Source organism: Polypterus senegalus, chromosome 14 (genome assembly GCF_016835505.1).
Source record: "Polypterus senegalus isolate Bchr_013 chromosome 14, ASM1683550v1, whole genome shotgun sequence".
NCBI classification, from domain to species: Eukaryota; Metazoa; Chordata; class Cladistia; order Polypteriformes; family Polypteridae; genus Polypterus; species Polypterus senegalus.
The window spans coordinates 50,736,181-50,758,945 of NC_053167.1; the positions used below are offsets into that span (position 1 = coordinate 50,736,181).

A 22,765-nucleotide genomic window follows, 5' to 3' on the forward strand; every position below is an offset into this window, starting at 1 on the left:
GACACAAAGATGAAGTGCCACTCTGTTGTTAGGAATATTCATGCACACATCTACTCAGTGTAGTCACTTAACCCAACGTGCATCTCTTTAGGATTTAGGCAGAAACTAAAGTAGACATGAGGAGAATGTGCAAATACCACCCAGACAATGCCCCATTTCCACTGGTAATTGTTAGGTTGCAGTGCCAACCTTGCCACTTGCAATTAACCCATATAGTTTGCTTCATTGCATCTGTCTGCATGCTACCCTCCATTGTACTTATTTTTTTTACTTAAAAGGAAATGAACTGTTGAAGAGTGGAAATGAAAGGATTTTTGTAAAGATTATTGATGTCTTGTCCAGATCTGCTTTCTGCCTTAAACACAATGTCCTTTTATAATAGGAAAGATACTGTGCAGTCACTTTGGCATCAAAGAATTAATGAAAAGTAAAATGAAAGATTTTATACATTTTCTACATTTCATAAAATCAATGTTATTAACCTGTTCCAAACTGACATGATTGGCACAAGGTGTTAGATATTACCAAGGAGGGTCCACAAGGCTTACCATTAGCAGGCTAGCAGAGGTTCACAAGAACAGTACACAACACACTATACATAAATTCCCCATTAAATAACCCCAAAAACATACCATTCCTTTGTTTTGGCCCATCATGTTGATGGGTAACAATCTAATGTTCTTGGTAGAAATCATCAGTAGATGAGTTAGTATTACATTTTTTCTTTTATCTTTCATTCTGTTGCATATTATAATAGCTTTCAGGTCTTTAGTTGCTTGGTAACATTTCCTGTATTATAACTGTCAAAACCGCCACTGGTCAGGTCATAAAAGCAAGGTTTATATGTCAGTGTACAGTATTTTGTAGATCTATGCCACTTATACTCTGTTTTGTTTTGTTTTGGAAAGTCCCCTTGAAATAATTTTAAACCTGTAATATTAGACGTCCTCCACCTATTTTGTATTTGGCGCCTCAAAAAAACATTTGGTCAGAAAAAATATAGGCACCCTTCAAGCAACCACTATCTTATGCCTTGTTCCTTTAGTTTTGGCTTTCTAGACCACAAATTTCTATTCATAAATAAAAGGAGGCTACAAGAATCAGTTTTATGAGTTTTAATAATATTCTTGATTCTAAATTGTGTACAAAGTATGTACTTTGAACAATAAGGACAGAGTGATCAAAACAAGTTACTGATCCTTTGAGCAACAGTGATCACAACATGGATCATCATCTTTAAAAACGTACAAATGTAAACCAAAGCAAAGACTTATAGTTTGAGAAAAACAGACTTTTTGGGGATGAGGAAATATACAGAAAACACAGAATGGGAAAGTAAAAACTTTCAACTATAAATAATAGATATTGTCACTTCAGAGACTTTCTGATTCTGATCCAGGCTCAGAATTATTATATATTACTAAAACCAATCAAACAAAAAGATAAAAAATCGGCCAAACTGGACAAAAAATGGCATTAATAAAAAAAGTAAAACTGAAAACATCACTTCACAAGAAAGTTAAAAAGTAGCCAGATAATTCTGACTTAGAGGAATACCTGACACTATAGCAAGAAATGAAGAAATGTATCTGAAAGGTCAAAAGAGAAACTAAAAAAGCTGCTACTGAAGCCAGAACAAACCATAAGTACTACTCCAGTAAAAGACAATAAAAGAGAATTTAAGAAACCTTCACTATGCACATGCAGAGCAGGTTAGAGATTATGAAAGCAGTGGCATTCGAAAGGCTAAAAAAAAACCCAAAAAATTGTGGTGCGATACACATGTGGAAAAAGTTAAAGAATATGAAAGTAGGAAAATTAGAAAGTATAAAAAAAAGAAAGTAAAGATCGGAGTAGCTCAAACAAATGGAAATTATTACTCGAAAAAGGGAAAATAATCATCATGGACCAGGTGTCATTGAAACAAAAGCAGGATAAAGCAAGTTCAGAAATAAAAGACAAAGAGTCGAAAACAAAATAAAATGTCATAAAGAGGTTAAAAAACAAGGGGGCTAAACACATGCAGAGCAGGTTAGAGATAATGAAAACAGTGGAATTCAAAAGACTCAAGAAAAACGTAGGCGTGAAACGCATGCAGAGCAAGATACAGAATATGAAAGCAGCAAAAAACGACAGTGTCAAAACAAAGAAAGTAAAGATCACCTTAGCGCAAACAAAGAGAAATTATTACACGGAGAAATAACAAAAAGACGAATAGAGATCAAATATATGGACACAGGTGATATGTCAGAAGTATGTAAATATTGTAAGGCTTTGAAGTTTAAGTCAAGAGAATTTCCTCACATGCATTTATTGGTTACCATCCATCCATCCATTTTCTAACCCGCTGAATCCGAATATAGGGTCATGGGGGTCTGCTGGAGCCAATCCCAGCCAACACAGGGCACAAGGCAGGAACCAATCCTGGGCAGGGTGCCAACCCACTGCAGGACACACACAAACACACCCAGCACACACTAGGGCCAATTTTAGGATCGCCAATCCACCTAACCTGCATGTCTTTGGATTGTGGGAGGAAACCGGAGCGCCCGGAGGAAACCCACGCAGACACGGGAGAACATGCAAACTCCACGCAGGGAGGACCCGGGAAGTGAACCCGGGTCTCCTAACCGCGAGGCAGCAGCGCTACCACTGCGCCACCGTGCCGCCCATTTATTGGTTACTTTGCAAAAAAAATTATTAACTGCTGATGATGTGGATCGTTTTGTCTGTGCTGAAATTTCAAACAGAGAATCCTATCCTGAATTACGGTACAAAGTCATTAAACACAAGTCTCACAGACCTCATTTAAAAGATTCAGTACATTGGGACTCGAAAGATTCCAAAAATTGTTTTTACAGAAGTTCTGAAATAAAAGTGAAACTAATGAAATAGCAGCAATTCAAAGAAAGAAATAATCTTAAAGTGTGTATCCGGAAAAACAAAAACGGGGGTTGGCGAAGCCTAGTCATATAAATAAACAAACCGTGCATCACACAACATATATTAATTATAGAGAACAATGTCTTACGTCCTCAAGATAGCCATTTGTTTTTGTATCATTTATGCACTTTTGACCTGCAGTGTCTTTTACATGTTGTACATTTTAGAATAAAATTTTTGCGAGTTGTGAATTTCCACAGAATAGCTTTTAAAACTGTGTTTTAGTATATGGTATATTAAATAAACCAAAGCAAGGGTGTGTGTGCCTGTGAACGTACCTTGTTATTGATTGACCTCCCACAATGCCAGCACATTATCCCATTTTATGTCCATTAGCTCCAGGACAGCTCCCTCCAGGTCCGAACTGGTAAGGTTGGGAGCATGCGTCCAGTGAGTGACACCTCGGCACCACACTAGAAGATGCCATGAAAATAGATGAATGGAGCAAATAAACTGCTGTACCTGTACTGTAAAGTAAGAAACAAGATAATTGTTTTTCTGTATTAAGATATACTGAATCTTAAGTAATTCTCAGAAAAACATCATTTCTATTTAAAAAATACTTTTTCAAACAGTTCACATTTTGAGTTTGATTGGTAAAATGGAAGTAATAACTTCCTCAGTATCAAATTGATATAGAGGTTAACCTACCCTGAAGTTCTTTTCATTTACTACTGCACCTTAAATATGCAGCACTTAGATCTACACACAAAGAAAAATGATGACCAAGAAAATGTCAGTCTCATAACTGGGAATCGCCTTACTTGTTTGTGATGAATTCAAGGTCTGCAGACCTATGAAATGTTTTGCAAATGTCTTTTGCCTGCTCTACTCTGTGCTCAGTGTATTTCTCCATTTACTAAGAACAAGGAGCCAATGTATTATGCATTTTAAAACAGAAAAGCTCTTGTCTGCTGCCCCTATACGTGATAATCACCTGTTTCAGTCTTCAGTCACTGGAAGTCACCAATGACTGTGACAGTTAGAGATCTTTATATTGATAATGAATTTCCATCCTTTCAACTGTTACGATTCAAGTCTCACAGTGTCCTGCTTCTTCTTCTATATACAACTGAGAATCTTTGTTAAAAGCAGCCTTGCCAACTTCCTTCATCTTTCACCTATACCTATTCCAGAAATTAGAGTAAACATAGAGACAGCATTTCCAGAATATTATAAACTTACCCGTGAATGATCATAGAGATTAATAGGACAGGGATCTCTTAAAAACATTTACGAAAAACAATAAAAGGCAGCCATTTACAAAATCAATTCTGTCCAGTGTTGTCAAGCACAATATAATTCAACTAAAAAGTGCTCATTCACACATGTCTTATCCTAAATTACTTAAATCATACCCAGGACAAGATGCAACTTGCAGGCAAGGTCATCAAGTACTGACGTTGCTAGGCCACATGTTTTGGGAATATCTTACACTTTCACAAAAGTTCTTTTCCCAAAATGGTTTCTCTTTCAAATAGACTTGTATTAAACATCATTCCTAATAAAATAAAATCAGTTTCAATATCCTGTACCACACCTGTTTATATGAAGACTTATTTTGCACAGCTGGAAGAAGCCAGTCCATCTTTTATAGCTCAGTCAGAAAGTGATGGTCTATATTGAATCAAATTTTTAAAAAAAAATCAGATTCACTTTATAAGGATCTGTTCAGACTTTTTCAGAACTTGACAAGTTAATATAACTCTAATTAGATGTACTGGAGTTGTGCTCTACTGAATATGTTGATTTTTTTTCACTGTTTCATCTTATATGAAGAACCATTTTAGATAGGGCTGTATCAGTCAGTTGAGGGTTTATGCAAAGTTTTCCTGGATTGTCATTCAAAGAAAAACAAATTAAAGTGTTGAAAAATGTTGTCACCAAAATGTCCACAGATCGAAAATATTATTGTCATACACTAACTAGTGATTATGGTAGAGTGCCATGACATCTGCACCACATAAAGATTTTACTAAAAACATTCTAGTAGTCTGAATGAAAAGGAATACTCAGCATAGCGCCTCACTTAACGTCCTCCTTCTAATCGTGCATGGTGGTATGGGGATCATATTACAGGGTACTTGTCATCATCAGGAAGGCTTTTCAGAATTGAAGAGAACGTAGGTGAGACAAAGTACAGCAGATTGCAAAGGGAAGCCTCACTAATTCTGCTGAAGAGACAAAACCAAAACAGATACTGTATTTCCCTTACAGCAGGATCAATTGGTTAAAGCAGCCTCTCAGTGGAATTAGACTGGAATCCAAAACAAAACTCAGCCTGCCCTTGTCAGTGATCCCGAGCAGTTTGTAAGGACCTGGGAACTGACAGAGACCCAAAAATATGGCCACACAGTGCTGATTGCTGCCAAAACCTTTATACCCCAAGCATGGGCTTTTGTTGAATACACTTATAGGTAACAAATTTTTGTTTTATTTTTTTGTTTCTTTTTTTTTTGAGTTGAAAGAAATTAAAAAGTACAAAAATGTGCATGCATCCTATACAATTAAAATAAAATAATTCTAAAGGGTATGTGGTGAATATTTTTCCAGACACTATATAATAGTGAAAATTCTTTTGCAGTCATTATGATATTGTTCTTAATGAGTTTCTAATTAATTACTGTAAATAATTACCCTTAAATTGAATGGTTTGTTCAGTATACATATATATGTATATCTATCTATCTATCTATCTATCTCTCTATATATATATATGTATCTGCCTATATAGTTAGGTGTGTGTGTGTATGTATATATAATATATACTGCCTATAGATGGAGTGTATGTATATATATATATACATAGATATATATATATATATATATATATATATATATATATATATATATATATATATATACACACACGTATGTATTGAAGTGAGGTGTATATGTATATGTCTCCACACACACACACATTTAATTTGTCGTAGAGTATGTGAGTGCTCTCGGGGGCCCTGTCCATGTTTTTTTCTTGCCCTATGACATGGATCTGAATGAAGCAGGTTTAGAAAACTGATGCCAGGATATCTAACTTCAGACTTAAACTGTTTTTGTTTCAGTTGGAGTCACAGAGTTGCTCAAAGCAAATAATGTCCCTTATACAAGCGTATGAACTGTGTATTTGCTGGTTAGATGAATTTGGTGCTTTTAATAAACTCTGTAAAGTATGGTATAGATTAAGTATACTGTACATAGCGTTAGACTAATTTTTTAGGCTTGTTGGTTTTATTTTTAAGAGGTGCGGTAACTTGAGCTTTACAAGCAGATTAAGGGTATATACATGAATACAGCTTCTGAAAGCAAGAGTGTTTTTAAGCAAAAGTAACACATCCTACAGTTCTGGTACTGGGTGCCAAGTTATGTTAATTCCTTTGACTGTAGTTTTGTTTTTCCATTTCTTGTCACAATCTTGCAACTGAGCCACATGCAAAATCTTCTTCTTTTGGCTGCTCCCATTAGGGGTTTCCACAGCGGATCATCTACTTCCATATCTTCCTGCCCTCTGTGTCTTGCTCTGTCACACCCATCACCTGCATGTCCTTTCTTACCACATCCATAAACCTTCTCTTAGGCCTTCCTGTTTTTCTCTTGCCTGGCAGCTCCATCCTTAGATTCTTTTCCCAACATACCTAGCATCTCTCCTATGCACATGTCCAAGCCAACGCAATCTCGCCTCTCTGACTTTGTGTCCCAACTGTCCACCCTGAGCTGACCCTCTAATGTACTCACTTATCTTAATGCTTAAAGTATGTGATGTTGATATTTTTATACTATATATGAGTAGATATTTATAGCTCATTTTTGCTTCATTTTTTATATGTAACACAAATTACTATTAATCAGTAGTTCCAAGGCCCAAACAGGGTTTTTATCAGCCATGGAATATTTATTGTCTTCATCATTTCTCTGGATATATGGTATATTTCATTAGGCAATCATTTTGCCATTTCATAATTGCAAATGGCTTTAGTATTAGATTGTACCTTTATGGACATTTGCCCAGCTTAACTGGCTTCATTATCTTCTTTGTATGTACAATGATTTACTGTACATGGTGGCATATTAATGGAGGACTTTGTGTAGGTTTCCTTAAGTGAAGCAGTCCGGTTTTGCAAGCTTTGCTGTTACGTTGTGACTTGGTAAGACAGGTTTGCTAGTTTGAATTAGCACTGGGCTCTTGGCTCTAAGCCACTATCAAAGAGCACTACCTACATTTGCCTTCTGGCAGTACTGAGAAGTCGTGTCTCACTTTGCCACTGCTGAGTTCACCCAGATGCATTTGGCAAAGCAAAGTGAAAGCTAGCACAGTCTCTCGGCTACAAGGGAACACTCGGCAGTGAAAATACTGTTTTAATGTTACTATAAAAAAAAGAAAAGTAAAAATCACTGTACAACTTCTATTGATAGCCTTACAGGTGGGCTTTAGAACACCCAAAGGGGCCCTCACCTATGATTTATATATTTAGATAGGGCACATTTCCAGAAAGTACAGACAAACAATGAAGATTACGTACACTTTTTTCATTTTCACAGTAATTTCCATAGAGAGAAAAACTGTTAAAATTCCTGATCTTTCAAAAAAAAATTAACCATTGCCCCAATCTAAACTATAAAAATGCAGGAGGTATGTAAAAAAGGGACATCTTCACGGCAGCCTCTCTGGCCCACAGAAGGGGCATACAGAAAGTGGTTTTGCATGCCAATGAGTTAACAGTAGATTGGTTAAAAAGAAAAGTTCATGTAGTTTGGTTGTTTCTTATTGCAGTGGAAAGGTATTGTCATATCCATTTTATCTCTACAGTGTGCAAATTAGGATTACAGATCTGCAGTTTTTAAGAATATCTCCATCACTGTAATGTATTAGTGAATACTTATATAATAAATGAAGTTGTCAGTGTGACTTTTCTCACTTATGTTAGAGAAGAGACACATTTTCAACATGGCTGTGGGTTAAGAGAAGTCAAGTTTAATCATCCTTGCTACAAATATTTTATGTGTGTATGCTTTGTTGTTACAGGACAGAATCAAAGATCATAAATAAAGCACTTAAAGACAAGACACATGTCTGCTATACTTCTCGGTAACGGCACTGGGTTAAGGTGTTTTGTCAACTAAGAACAGCTCAAAGAGCAAGAAGTGTAGAGTGAGCTTTTAAATTGAAAAGTTTAAGCAAGTTAAAGTGGTGACTAAAATGAGGTGGGATGGGGCTTCCTGTTGTTTTTGAGGAGGACATATTTAAATCACATTTATATGTAAAGGCTATGGGGTTCTTCGTCTGTCACACAAAAACTCGCAAACCAGTGGGTCTTGAACCATGCTATTGTTTCTTAATCGAGAGTTTATGGTGTGATATGTATAACATGACCCATGAATTGTAGGTGCAGGCTACCTCAACTATTTAATTGGGCTTCAGGCCCTGCTTATGGCAAGCAATGGCGCAACTATGCACTGTGGTTGACAGAAAAAGAACAGAGGCATGTGTACATGGCAATACTTGACGGGAAAGAACTGTGCTCTGTTGACTGTGAAGCATATTTCACAGGCTGACTAATTTTGTTTTTGGCAAACAGAAGTCATACACTACAAGCACAGAAAAAAGTCATACATGACCAAAGAATTAGAGCTGTAGGCTACCTCCACCACGTAATTAGGCATCGGGTGCCTAGCCACACGAGACAGGAAAAGAACGGCGACAACATCTGCTGACTGTGAAGTACATTGCACAGGTTTATTGACCATTTTTATTGCAAACACGTCATACTGATGTTAGGGCATGACAGGAGTGACGGCGACACCCTTGCCAGAGTCACCTAAGCTGCTGTTTTTCATAAGCAGCACACAAACTGCCTTTCATTGACGGCTGGAGGTCCAAGCATTTCCTAGTAATATATAAATTAATTGATACTGATTAGGTGCTTTCCAGAAAAAAATAGGCCACCCACGTTTCTCATGTGTTTACCACCGAGTTCACAGACAGTGAGCAATACTGGTAAACCCTGGTCCATGGCATTCAGTAGCAAATGGATGTGAAGTTATCTGGAAAAAGAAAGCTGTTTTATAATTTGCTACCAAATGACAGGCACAGTGGAACTGTGGTTAGAACTGCTGCCCCACAGCTATTATGATCTCTGATGTTTATAAATTGTGTGCTCACTTATTTAGAACTGTTATACATCGAGTGTGGGACTTTGAAGTACAGATCATATGAATTAGTGGTCAGTTTGTATTGCCACAAGCGGCCAGCGTTCTCCTGACCATTACCATGTAAATTTCTTTTTTTACTATGTTTGTATTTTGATTGCCTTTTGGGCTCCGACAAAGGTTTCCTGGTTTTGACTTGGCCCCTGTTTTAGTTTTTGCATTTTCACTTTTGACCTCCTTCTCCCTTACGCAGGATCCACATGAATCCTAAATTGCGTACTGTTGGTGTGATGTTAGCATGTTGGTCCGGTGTCAACCCAAAGATGAGTGTTTCAGGTCTCATGGGCCCTGTATATAGGGTGTGTGCATGAGGGGCACCTTGTGTGCTGAGGGGACAAGTTCAGAGGTGTTTTCCTGCCTTCTGCCCCATGCTGCTAAGCGCAGCCCCATACCTCTATAGTAGGCTTTAGCTGGCCTGAAAATAAATAGGTGAATGGATGGACCCCCAAATGACTAGCTGAATGGCAAACAAAAATCTGACATAAAGCTTTACATATGTTCAAAATTTTTGTTTTTCAAGAGTCCTGGAATTTCTATGAAGAATGTTTTACCTACATTTTCAGTTTTTACAGGCTGTTGAAGCGTGATACAAAGAGAATTCAACTCTTCGGCTTGTCTTTTGATGAGATTCCTCCTGTCTCGTGGGGTGGGTACTCTTCAAGCCTCTGGCCAGTTTAATTTCCTGTGCATGCTGCTAGATTGCACCACATGAACGGATTTGTTTGCTGTAGAAAGACTGAAGTGCTTACCTGACATTTCCTGTTATGCTTGTGGAATGTGTGTTCCATCCAACAGTAATAAGCCTTTGATACGCATAAAAATGTACACCACTAGCTCCGTAAAAGTGTTTTATATAGAAGACAGTTTACAGAATTTGTCACTTTTTTTTTTTTTGTTTAATATGGCCAGCTGAAGCTTGAGCTTTTAAATTGGATTAGCTGATGTGCTTACCCTGATGACACATGTATGCTTCTCCCTTGGTTCAGACTCGGCCTAATGCAGTTGAACTACAGCACACATTTAAAGAGCGAACAAATGCTAGAGCGTGAAGTAATTACTGCAGAGCCTGCCAAATGAATGCTTCAAAAGTTGTTTGTACTGCAAATGATCCTGTGCTGTAGCCCACTCATTTTTCCTTCTGCATGTTTTTGCTCATCATTAGTTGGCTTTGTACCATCCTAGTAAACTGAAACAATAAAGCAAAACAAAAACCTCTTTTGCATTATAAGGCATATGCACAGTATATTGTTTCATGCGTCGCATCGCTGACTAACAACTGCCATAAAAGCAAACATTGCCAAAAATGCCTCCGAGGTGCCAAGTAGCTTTGTCAATAAAACAGACGCTCTAACACCTTGAAATATTTTAATTTGTATCTCCTGCCTCAACGTCAGTCATACTTCTTATAATCCGCGCTCTGTCACAGCAGGCTGTGTTAATTACATTACATAACGGGACGACCACTGTTGCCCATATGTGCCCAACAGCAATCACAAAGATACCGGAGCAGGTCAAAAAGGGCTTTCTTTACTACAAATCATGTGGTCTCACAAGGGAACGCACAGCAAAAACAGAATTCCTAGGCCCACTCTATCTATCTCAATTATATACCCCAACCCCCACTTATAAGGGCAAAACATTTCCATCAATCAATACATGTTTATGCTCTTCAATACCTTTTATATGTCACAGAGTTTTATAAAGCGAGTAAATATCCCATTCAAAGGAGTCCTGTGATGCACAAATAGGCAGAAAGAATCAGATTACAGCCATAGAGAAAAGCCAAGAGAGCCGCGTATCAAAAGGTCAAGGCAAGCATTAAAGAGATCTCAAAGGCTGAGAATGAGAGAGTCCAAGTGTGAGTGGAACACAGGGAGAGAGTGCCCCCCGTTTGGAGTGTGTGCCTTGAAATGGCCGAGGCATTCAAGTTCAGACAAATTCAGTCATGTGGTTTGGTGTAATCTGGAGGTGTACAAATTTGTCTGTCAAAAGGAAAAAAATCAACTCTGAACAGGTGTATGATCTTGCGGGGTTACTTGGTCCTTGTATTTTACATGTAAGATGTACCTGTCTTACCTCTGAGGAGTATCAAAGACTTTAGTGTCATGTAAGTAGAGTTATATAAACCAGCCATAGGTGAGTAAAAAGTAGAGACATGTTACAGGTGAACAGTTTTAGAACACCCCCATTTTTCTGTTTTTTATTGAAATTTCAGGAATCTGGTGAATAACCAGAAATGATTAATTATAAATTACAAAGGTAAGCAGTAAACCTTCAGAGGTTAACACAAACGTTTAGCTTACCAAAATAGATACAGTTATACAAAAAGGTCTTTTTTTGTAGGGAGCATGTAATGGGTTAACAGCTTGCAGCTTTTCTGCAACAATGGTAATTAATGAAGTTAATGCAAACAATTCCTACAGGTGTCCAGACATTTGTTGATTACTTACAAATCCTCTAGCTTTGTAAAAGCAGTTTTGGAACAAAAATTTCTTAAAACTTTTGGCCATTTTCACAATGGCTTTCTTACTGCTACTGACCTACCAAACCTGCATGTCAAAGTCTTCTTTTCACAGTTGAAAGTGAGACTTGCTTACTTCAACCACAATCCTGTGCCATAGCCATAGCTTCTTATTTCCATTGATATGGAACATATAATGTGGCATTTGCACCAGAACTGGGTTGGCATCTCAGGCTTTTAATAGGAAATCACTACTGCCATAGCTAGGGGTCAACAGCCATACCTTTTGTATTCTCAGCTTCGTACTGTGCTTGTGTATCCATTGACCCTTAAAATAGTTGCCTTTGGAAAGCCTGAGTATTTTTTCCACTTTAATTATAAATTGTGGGGGATGGCCTTTGCTCCTGTGATGGAAGGACCAGGGAAGAGGGCATATTCAGGGCAAAACCTCTCCTGGAACACAAAAGAGCAACTCCCCTGGCTGACAGCAGGGCCACAGGTTTGGAGCTTAGAAGCTCAACCTTGCTCGGTCCCGTGGCCACCACCAGGGGGCACCTGGACAGTTTCAGAACCCAGGGTTGCAGCACTTCTGCCAAGCCTGGAAGTGCTGCCAGAATAGGATCTGAGAGTACCTGGAGAACTTCCTGGTGCCCTATAAAAGGGCCCGCCTCACTCCATTTGAGGAGCCAGAATCGGAAAGAGGTGGACGAAGCTTGCTGGGAGAGGAATGAAGGTGGCAGAGAAAGAGAAAGGAAGAAAGGACTGTGCTGTGCTCTGTAGTGGGGAGCAAAGGGAAAGGGCTTCCCCACGGGAATAAACGTGTGTGCTTGACTTAAACTTGTGTCTGCCTGTCAGTGTTTGTTTAGGGTGGCTGGTACACCCCCTTATATATATATTGCAGCACACGTTATCCAGTTATGCCATATTCTACACCACGATAGTACACAGTAATTCCACTTTGGCAGGGTACCATCCTCTGTCTTTTTGATCATTACCACAGTGTGTCTCCTTAGGCTTGCCCTACATTCAGTATCAAACTGTCAGTTCTAAAGTTCATTTAGTCAGCGGCTCTAAATCAGCCTGTTTGAGTGATTGTAAATATGTCAACTGAAAGGCTGGTGCCCCATCTAGTCTTGATTCCTACCTCACTCCCAATGCTGGTAGAACAGGCTCTGGCTTTCCACATCTTTGACTTGGAAGAAGGTGGGCAATGAATGGATACGTTATAAAATACTCTTTAATAGTGTGCAACAAAATAGCATCACACACTTTGCATTGCCATTTTGTCTTGGAAACATTTGATGACTAGAAATTGACAGGTTTGTGGTTGTGCCATCAAAGCTGCCTCATGAGTCCAGGGACCTGGGTTGGATGATTGGCAGGGCAGCTGTCTCGTACATGCTGTCTGTATCTATTTATGTTTTTTATGTTTCCTCCTAAATCCCAAAAATATACACATTGAGTTGTTCAGCAGTTTGTATTGTGTGAACAAGATAGAAAAGGTTTTGAAAATGACCAGAAGAGAAAATGTAGTCAGAGAGGTGCACACTTTGTTAACCAGCAGGCTATTACTATCTTTCATCAAAATATAAAGGGAAAAACTGAAATCGTTGCCAAAACTCAGAAAGTAGGTCTTTTAAACCAGAAAATTCAAGGGAAAGAGTTAACAGGTTTTTATCCAATCTTGGATAAATCAGAAGTAAAAAATAGCGATCTTTAAATGGGATCATCATTGTGCCATCCCAGTGAATTGTGCAAAACATCCACAAAGTAGTGGTATCTGTTTTCCATACACAATGGTGTTAAACGATCGAATTAAAAAATAATGAACTTTTTGATAAAGTCTTTGAGTAAAAAAACAAACTGCAGAAATTGATTAATTGGGCCTTAAAGCCCCTAAATAGACACCATGAAGACCATGATCACTTTAGAAAAGTGAACAAAAAATGAACTGGCGTCCTGCCTGGTGATTGTTCATGTCAGCCCCTTACAACTTTGTAGTAGAAGAAGCCAGTTCAGTGGCTGGATTTATGAAGCGTCTCAGAGTAGGAAAACAGTCCTGTCTCAAAAATCCCAGAATGATCTAAATTTTGTCCTAGTCTTAAAGTGTAGAGGTAAACGCATTTTATCAATTTAACTTAGTTAGGAAACTTGTTCTAACTTCACCAGGATTTAGAAGAGCTTGCGAGTTGTCCTGACTTGCAACAAGTTGTGAGAAGATGGTGTTCAGGCAGAGATCAGCTCTCACATGTAAAAAGATAGTGATTTGACAGCAAAGAAATGAAGTTGTAATAAACCTTGTATGTTACGTGACTTCTCCATCTATACGGTGATGCCATGTACTGTCAGCCAAAATGAGAGCATTGGTATCATTACATGTAAAATGCAGCTTAGCAATGGTGGCGATTCAGGTATTTCACAACCAACCATTTCTCGAATTTTGTACCAAACTTTGAATAACCTTAAAACATGCGAGGTAATATGCAGATTTATACATTTGCTCACTAATCCACGTGACGTAATGTTAAGGCGAGAGGCATGTGCATAGAGATCATTGCCCCAAGTGCGGATAAACACGCATCAGTACACAGGTGGTCATGGATGAAAACTGTATTGTAGTAGCTAGCATATTAACCTAAAGATACATGGTGCTGGATGGGTGGTCAACAGCAAAATGTCACAGAGGTATGCTGAGCTCTGCTTTCTATGAACCTCAGGAACATTCACGTTACACTTTATAAGTGCAGGGAGGATCAAGAAGGCAAGCAGTGGATAGACAGAGCCTGAAAGAAGATAAGGGAGGGATCATGGAGAGAGGCACGGCACAGTGGAAGACAATTGGTATCACTGGAAGATACAGCACAAGAATAGCAGTGGCTGGTTTCAGTAGCTGTTACTTTACGAGGCACTTCCCACGGCCATAACAATGGGAAGGTGATTCATCTAGAAAAAGTTAAGTAAATGTGCCTGATATTGGTCCTCACTCGCATTCGGTGTTTGGACTGAATGACTCCATCTCAGTGCTCATTACAGGATAATTCTTGATGTTGTTGCGAAATTGGCTACAATTTTGTGCGGTGTAACACAATATTCTACCTTACTATGTTTTCTTCTTCCACTTCTTCTCCTCCTCCTACTACTACTTTAAATGTCTTCTTATTATTATTTTTGTGTAAAGTCATACCATTAGTATCAGAAAACTACACAATGCCATCGTGATTTCCTAGGAAACTATGAAACACTCTCCGTGAACTCTTCATCCTGGCTGAGAATAGGTGTGCAATGCTTCATGAATATTTCTCATGTCCTACTCATGAGTTAATAAAAATAATAATCATGCATTTTATTTATGTAGCGCCTTTCCCACACTCAAGGTAGGACAAATTCTTATCCTACTCAGTCAGTGGCGTAATGCCTAGTAGTAATTCTGAGACGCTTGACAGAATATGGATGTATGCCAAGAATTTAATGTTTTCATTGCAGCTTTTTTTTTTTTTTACATTATTGTGTAATATGCATAGTACAGTATATATTATTTTGTAAAGCAAAAGATGCATTTGTTGACAATAAAGAAATATTTATCCCTGTGTAGTGTTAACACCAAACCAGTGTGAATCTAATGACCGCAGCAGTATCTTGAAGTTTATATGAACAGCAGTAATGGTCCAGTTCTGAAATACCAATACGTACCCACCAGGGAGCTTTTAGCTGCAAGATAACTGACATTGTTGACTTTTGTGGGGAAAAGAACATGCTTTTCAAGGTTTTTAAGCAAAAAGTAGTCAAAACATTTAGCAGGTTTGACCAACTTGGGGGAAAAAAATGTTGTAAAGTAAGATTAATAGAGACATTAGAGTCAGTCCTTGAAGGAATCCAAAAGAAATTTGTATTTCTCATATTTAATGATCTAAAGCCTCTTTTATGTAACAAATATAATCTGTATGCTTTGTGTGACCCATTTCCAATAATAAGGCATTTTGAGTAAGACTTTAAAGAAAAAAAAAATATTTTGCAAAATTTTTGATGTCAGTCTGTGCAGCAAAAGGGTGTCTTATCAAATCAGACGTGAAACACACACACATAACAAAAGCACACGAACTATGCAACAGTATACAAAAGCCCATTGAGACCTTGTACGTAACTGAAACAACAAAGTGAAGTGTCACCTACACAAATATGACCGCTCTGATCTCTGTATGTGTTTGTGTCCTGTGTTGCAGTGAACGAGTTTACAGTCATCAGGAAGAAATTCAAGTGCCCCTACTGTAGCTTCTCCGCCATGCACCAGTGCATCTTGAAGAGACACATGCGTTCCCACACCGGCGAGAGGCCGTACCCCTGCGAGATCTGTGGCAAGAAGTTCACCCGAAGAGAGCACATGAAGAGGCACACGCTGGTGAGTAGCAGTGAGCTAAGCCTGACATGTTCTCGTTTTTTCATTGAAGCAAGAAAAGTCAATTCTGTACACAAAGGAATGTTGCAGAAAGAGACGTTTAAAAAGTTAGGCTGTAGAACAGTACTGGTGACTTGTCAAGAGGAAATTATATTTTTGAGATTACTGGAATATTAAAGGCTAAGAGTAGCTTTATTTTGTTTTAATTGAAAGGATTGCTGTGTGGTAAGTAGATTCAGTTACACAATGAAATTAATTTACTCCAAACAGGAGCAGGAATTTGACTGTGCACTTGACCATGGTGTTTTATAAAGCGTATAGCCTAGTACACTCTCCAGACACAGCCTCAAAGGCAGCATTCGGCAAAATGGCTGTGCAGATTGATTTTCTACAGTTAAAGCAGAGGTGTAAGTCATCATGCATAGATTCATTCGAATGCCGTGGGACTTGTTTAGCTTTTAGAAGGGCTTTCAAGTATGAGTTTTACCTCCCCCATATAGCCAGTGTGCTGAAAATTGTGTTTAATGATCTTGTCTTGGTAATAATACATAAATAAATATAAAGAGAGCTCAATTGTACATTTGCAGCCTGCACTTAATGTAAAAAAGCACAGACAATATTGAAAAGTGTGTGATATGCAGTGCAGCAAGTGACAGTGGATAGCAGTCGGACGTGCTTCGGTTGGGTGTGTTGAAGCGGCCATATCGGATCCTGCAGCCCAGATGTGAGGAGGTTTATGCCCAGGGTGGATCTTAGAGTCCCATAACAGGATTCAAACTCCATGACAGCAGCAGCAAGCTTAGACCTCAGCATTGGCAAGTCAGAACCTGCCATGTTTTGTGTAGACGTCATAATCCTACCTCTTAAAGGTTCTTTTGTGTGTGTGTGTGGGGCTGGGTTAGCATACTGCGTGGTGGCGAGTTAAGCCACTTTCTTTGATACATTAATAACACAACAGTTTTGCTTCCTGATTGCTTTTGGGAGCATCTTATAGATTTTGGTCTGCTGATCTCAAAAATCACCTTTAAATTTTCCTTTCCTCTACCATTTTATTGCATTCACCTATTTGCCTCTCATATTTTAAGTCTACTAATATGTCGCCCACAAAGTAAACTGTTTTGTTTTAATCTTGGCCCGGCTTTGGGTTGGGAGCATGACCCACAACAATGGTGGCTTGTTACTGATTCTGTTTCGTTTACTCTTCAAAACCCATTGGCTACCCATTGCAGTACAAATGAAAGAAACCTTCGAAAACTTGGAACTACATCTGAGACATCTGTGCTGATCCAACATTAGTGGCACTGCTACTAGGAATACAGATTGGATATGCCAGGTACTGTTGCTTCATTTGCCAGTGGGACAGCCATGCTAAACAGTCTCATGACATTATAAAGCACTGGCTGTTGCGCAAGCTGTAAAGTGTGGCACATAAACGTCTCATCAACCCATCTCCTCCTCATTTGAAACTCGGACTGAAGAAAGATTTGTGAAGGTACTGAACAAGTAAAATGGAGAATTTCAATATTTGAGGCAGATGTTTCAGTGAATAACGTCCAAGATTAAGATTATTAGTCCACAAACGAGATGTGCTATTGATGACAAATGGTTTGAAAATCTGCTAGTGGCCCCATAGGGAAGGCATTTAAGGATGTCATTGATCATTTTCTTGACAACTGCCTAGCACCAGTCTGCATTCAGCTGCTTGATGAGATGCTTCAAGAATGCGTACAGAAGAAATATAAGCGACAGGAGACCATTCAGTCCTTCAAGCTTGTTTGTTTAGCTAATAGCTAGCGAGTATCCCATCCAGATATCTTTTAAAGGTTGTTAAAGTTTCTGCCTCAATTACATGTCTCAGTAGTTTGTTCCAGATTCCCACAACTCTGGGTACAAAGAAGTGCTTCCTGGCTTCAATCCCAAATTCACATCCTCTTTATTTCCACCAGTATCCTGAGTTAAAAGAATGCTGCTGAATCTGTTGTATCGGTGCCTTTGAGAATTTTGAAGATCTGGATTATGTCCCCATGGCGTCTCCCCTGCTCGAGACTGTACAGCTTTAGTTCTGTCAGAGTACGACATGTTTGGTTGCTCTTCTCTGCACAGCTTCACGTGCTGCTATGTCTTTCTTGTCACGTGGTGACCAGAACTGCACACAGTATTCCAAATGTGGTCTTACCAGTGCATTATATAGTCTGAGCATATCATCTCTTGATTTGTGTTCAATAGCCTTTATGATGCAACCTAAAAATTATATTTGCCTTTTGACACAAAACCAATGATTTGCAGCATAGCATGGTCCTGAAAGATTACTATTCTTCATTCACACTTGGGCTTCTTCCCTGCTAATCTTGATGCAGTCAGTGATGACGGTTTCACCAGGACGTTGTAAGGATGGAAAATCCGTATCTGGACAAGTGGAACCCATCAGTGCATTTTTAACGTAATTGAACTTATGTAGAGTGTTAACACCATTAAACATGCTAAATTGAACAAAATGTAACCCTACAATCGTGTTCAGCTTGAAGCTATCGTAAATAACCAAAAAATAACTTTAGGAAGCAAAACCTGTAAGTGTTGTCCAATGAAATTTAACTTGTCATTTTTAGTGAGATCTCCATTATAGTTAAAGAGGATTTGTTATACACGTTCAGGAACATTTATTGTAATTTCCTGAGATTTCAATTTAATTTTGTGCCTTATGTAGCGGGCATTGACATTGGTATTATGTCTGCTTTTTAATTTTTTTTTATTACAAGAAAGTAACAGTATACAATCAAGCACTCAAAAGTTGCAGAGCTTATAGAACAAATTACTTCAAAAATCAATCTAGAAAAATCACCAGAGAGGGGGAAAAATACCAGAATGCAACTCTTCACACAAGGTCTTAACAAGCTGTATAAAGTAACCAATAACAATATTACAGGATAAAGTAAATACAATATTGACCAGGAGTATGCAGACTAAGCTTCCAAATCACATAGCTGACGTGGAAACTTCGACGGCTGTTAGGAAATATCCGAATAAGACGTTAGGACAGCCGGTCTACCTGTATTAGCCAACCAAATGAGTCTGATGAGTGTTGTCCTGTTTGTCAAACTTCCTTAAGTTCTTGAGATGCAGTACAACAAGGGGAAATTACACAAGTGTAGGTGGAAAAGAAAATAAAATGGAACAAAAGACAATTTTAGGGGATGCTGCAATGGAAAAGAGTGGCATCAAGGTGCACTGGGTTACCTTCTCACAATGCCCAAGTTTCTGATTCAGTCTTGAATCAAAAAGTTAAGTTTTTGAACTTGTGCTGACAGAAAACTGGAGAAGAGGACCAAAGGTTGGACTTTGTTTAGTTTTTTAGTTACTACTCACACAATTAACTGTTCATGAAGGGTGAAATAATTATGAATGGGAGATCTCTTGGTGTTGGCCCAGAAAACTGAAACATTGTGAAAATGTTAAGAGTTAGGACTTTCTGTCACATGATTACTCGCAATCCAGAGGGACTAAAACTTTGATTTTGGTCTTAATTGAAATCTTATGATGAGATACACACTAGAGAAGCAAAAAACTGTGGCTAGTGGCAACCTCTCTGAAGTTATCAGGGTTTGCATCTTTCCTGTGGCAAAATACCCAGGGAAACTGATCAGAAGGTGACATGGCAGAAAGAAAAAGGATGCAGCGATAACTACTGACCATCAAGGCCAATGATGTAATGTCAAAGATCATAATAAGAAGATAAAGAAGAAAAGCAGCACCAAGCGTGGAACAGAGCGAGAATGAGAATGACAGAGAAACGCATGTCACGGGGGCCAGCGTGTAATAAAAGCATGGTTCCTGAAAGCCTATCCAGGACACAGTACATACAGAGGTGTGAAAAACTATTTGCCCCCTTCCTGATTTCTTATTCTTTTGCATGTTTGTCACACAAAATGTTTCTGATCATCAAACACATTTAACCATTAGTCAAATATAACACAAGTAAACACAAAATGCAGTTTTTAAATGATGGTTTTTATTATTTAGGGAGGAAAAAAATCCAAACCTACATGGCCCTGTGTGAAAAAGTAATTGCCCCCTTGTTAAACAATAACCTAACTGTGGTGTATCACACCTGAGTTCAATTTCCGTAGCCACCCCCAGGCCAATCAAGAAATCACTTAAATAGGAGCTGCCGGACACAGAGAAGTAGACCAAAAGCACCTCAAAAGCTAGACATCATGCCAAGATCCAAAGAAATTCAGGAACAAATGAGAACAGAAGTAATTGAGATCTATCAGTCTGGTAAAGGTTATAAAGCCATTTCTAAAGCTTTGGAACTCCAGCGAACCACAGTGAGAGCCGTTATCCACAAATGGCAAAAACATGGAACAGTGGTGAACCTTCCCAGGAGTGGCCGGCCGACCAAAATTACCCCAAGAGTGCAGAGACGACTCATCTGAGAGGTCACAAAAGACCCCAGGACAACGTCTAAAGAACTGCAGGCCTCACTTGCCTCAATTAAGGTCAGTGTTCACGACTCCACCATAAGAAAGAGACTGGGCAAAAACGGCCTGCATGGCAGATTTCCAAGACGCAAACCACTGTTAAGCAGAAAGAACATTAGGGCTCGCCTCAATTTTGCTAAGAAACATCTCAATGATTGCCAAGACTTTTGGGAAAATACCTTGTGGACTGATGAGACAAAAGTTGAGCTTTTTGGAAGGCAAATGTCCCGTTACATCTGGCGTAAAAGGAACACAGCATTTCAGAAAATGAACATACCAACAGTAAAATATGGTGGTGGTAGTGTGATGGTCTAGGGTTGTTTTGCTGCTTCAGGACCTGGAAGGCTTGCTGTGATAGATGGAACCATGAATTCTACTGTCTACCAAAAAATCCTGAAGGAGAATGTCCGGCCATCTGTTCGTCAACTCAAGCTGAAGCGATCTTGGGTGCTGCAACAGGACAATGACCCAAAACACACCAGCAAATCCACCTCTGAATGGCTGAAGAAAAACAAAATGAAGACTTTGGAGTGGCCTAGTCAAAGTCCTGACCTGAATCCAATTGAGATGCTATGGCATGACCTTAAAAAGGCGGTTCATGCTAGAAAACCCTCAAATAAAGCTGAATTACAACAATTCTGCAAAGATGAGTGGGCCAAAATTCCTCCAGAGCGCTGTAAAAGACTCATTGCAAGTTATCGCAAACGCTTGATTTCAGTTATTGCTGCTAAGGGTGGCCCAACCAGTTATTAGGTTCAGGGGGCAATTACTTTTTCACACAGGGCCATGTAGGTTTGGATTTTTTTTCTCCCTAAATAATAAAACCATCATTTAAAACTGCATTTTGTGTTTACTTGTGTTATATTTGACTAATGGTTAAATGTGTTTGATGATCAGAAACATTTTGTGTGACAAACATGCAAAAGAATAAGAAATCAGGAAGGGGGCAAATAGTTTTTCACACCACTGTATGTGTCCAGTATATGCATTGTGTTTATTGATCATTGCACTTGACACGATGAAGAACCTGACAAAGAACCCCTTAGTACAAGTAAGAGAACGTATAAAGAAGACCAGCGACATTTGATGAGCCTCAAGCACGTCACAGAAGGCGCTTCACAGAGTGATTGAGCAGCATTGCCAAATCTGAACAGTTCAGCTTGTTCTGTATGAACCGCCTTTATTTTAGGACTGAAACACTTTTGTTGTTTGGACTTTGTGTTGACAGTGGGACGCCATTTGTATTGGCACCCTAACCCGAGCAGATCAGTGGTGAAGAATACATAGACACCAACCAAATTTAATCTAAAAACAATATTTCCTGTGTTAGAGTGCTAAAAAAAATAATTCTGGTGTGATGTACTAGTAAACACAGCAGGCAGAGGTGAAACTGTACTGTGTATACTTGGACACATACAAAAATGCTGCAGAAAGAAAAAAAGAAAAACAACCAAGCAAATGACTCTTCTTTCTCAAAAAAAAAAAATCAAGAGGATGAAAAAGACAATTACCAAAAATAACAGAAGTACCAAAAAAACAGGATGAAAACATTGAAAGTTTACAATTAGCTCATACTTCAACATGCTTGCTGTACAGTTCTGTTCCCACCAATCGTCAGATTGTCAAAAGATGACCTCTGCAGCCTTGGTTCAGTTTTATATGCCAAACGCCATTTACCTGGGCAATCTGTCCGTGTCTGTCCAGCACAACCAATCAGTGATGCCATGGTGGCGTTCTCTTCCGGATCCCTCTTTTTGCAGGTGGGTGCCCTCTATATCAGTGCCTTCACTCACACACTTGCGTGTGTATCTACAGGAAGGCATACGTGTGTATGTGTCCCACTTTCAGGTTTCCTGAACTCTACTCCAAGACCTTAACTCTCTTATGGCTCTTTCTCAAACTGTTATGCATGCTCCTGCTCAGCGTGTAACCTCTGCAAGTCATATGGACAGAGCGAATGACCTTTGACTCCCACAGAGTAACACCAGGATGTCAATACTTTGGCACTTGAGGGTACATGCGGCTCAGTAGGCCGCACTGACATGACCAGCAGACCATACCTTGATATGAAGCGGGGCTTTATGTTGCTGTTCAGCCATTTCTTCCCAGAGCCTACTTGTTACTCCATCATGTGCACCAAGAATGTGAACCTTATAAGTAAATCATTCAAAGAAAAATAAAGCTACAGTTAGTTATAATGCTTACAAAGCTAGACCCTCTGATACGATAGAACCGTCCTATGGTAGCCACGTGTTTGCTTTACAATCCATTTTGCAGTTTCTG

General features: G+C 38.9%; 1 protein-coding gene across 1 annotated transcript in view; it reads left to right on the forward strand.

The window, feature by feature from the left end:
* zbtb46 (zinc finger and BTB domain containing 46) overlaps positions 1-22,765 on the forward strand; it is a 156,329-nt gene that overhangs the window by 123,380 nt on the left and 10,184 nt on the right. Inside the window, exon 4 of the mRNA XM_039735308.1 lies at positions 15,832-16,007. Within this exon, the coding sequence (XP_039591242.1) occupies positions 15,832-16,007 (176 nt within the window). The remainder of the gene's footprint in view (positions 1-15,831; positions 16,008-22,765) is intronic.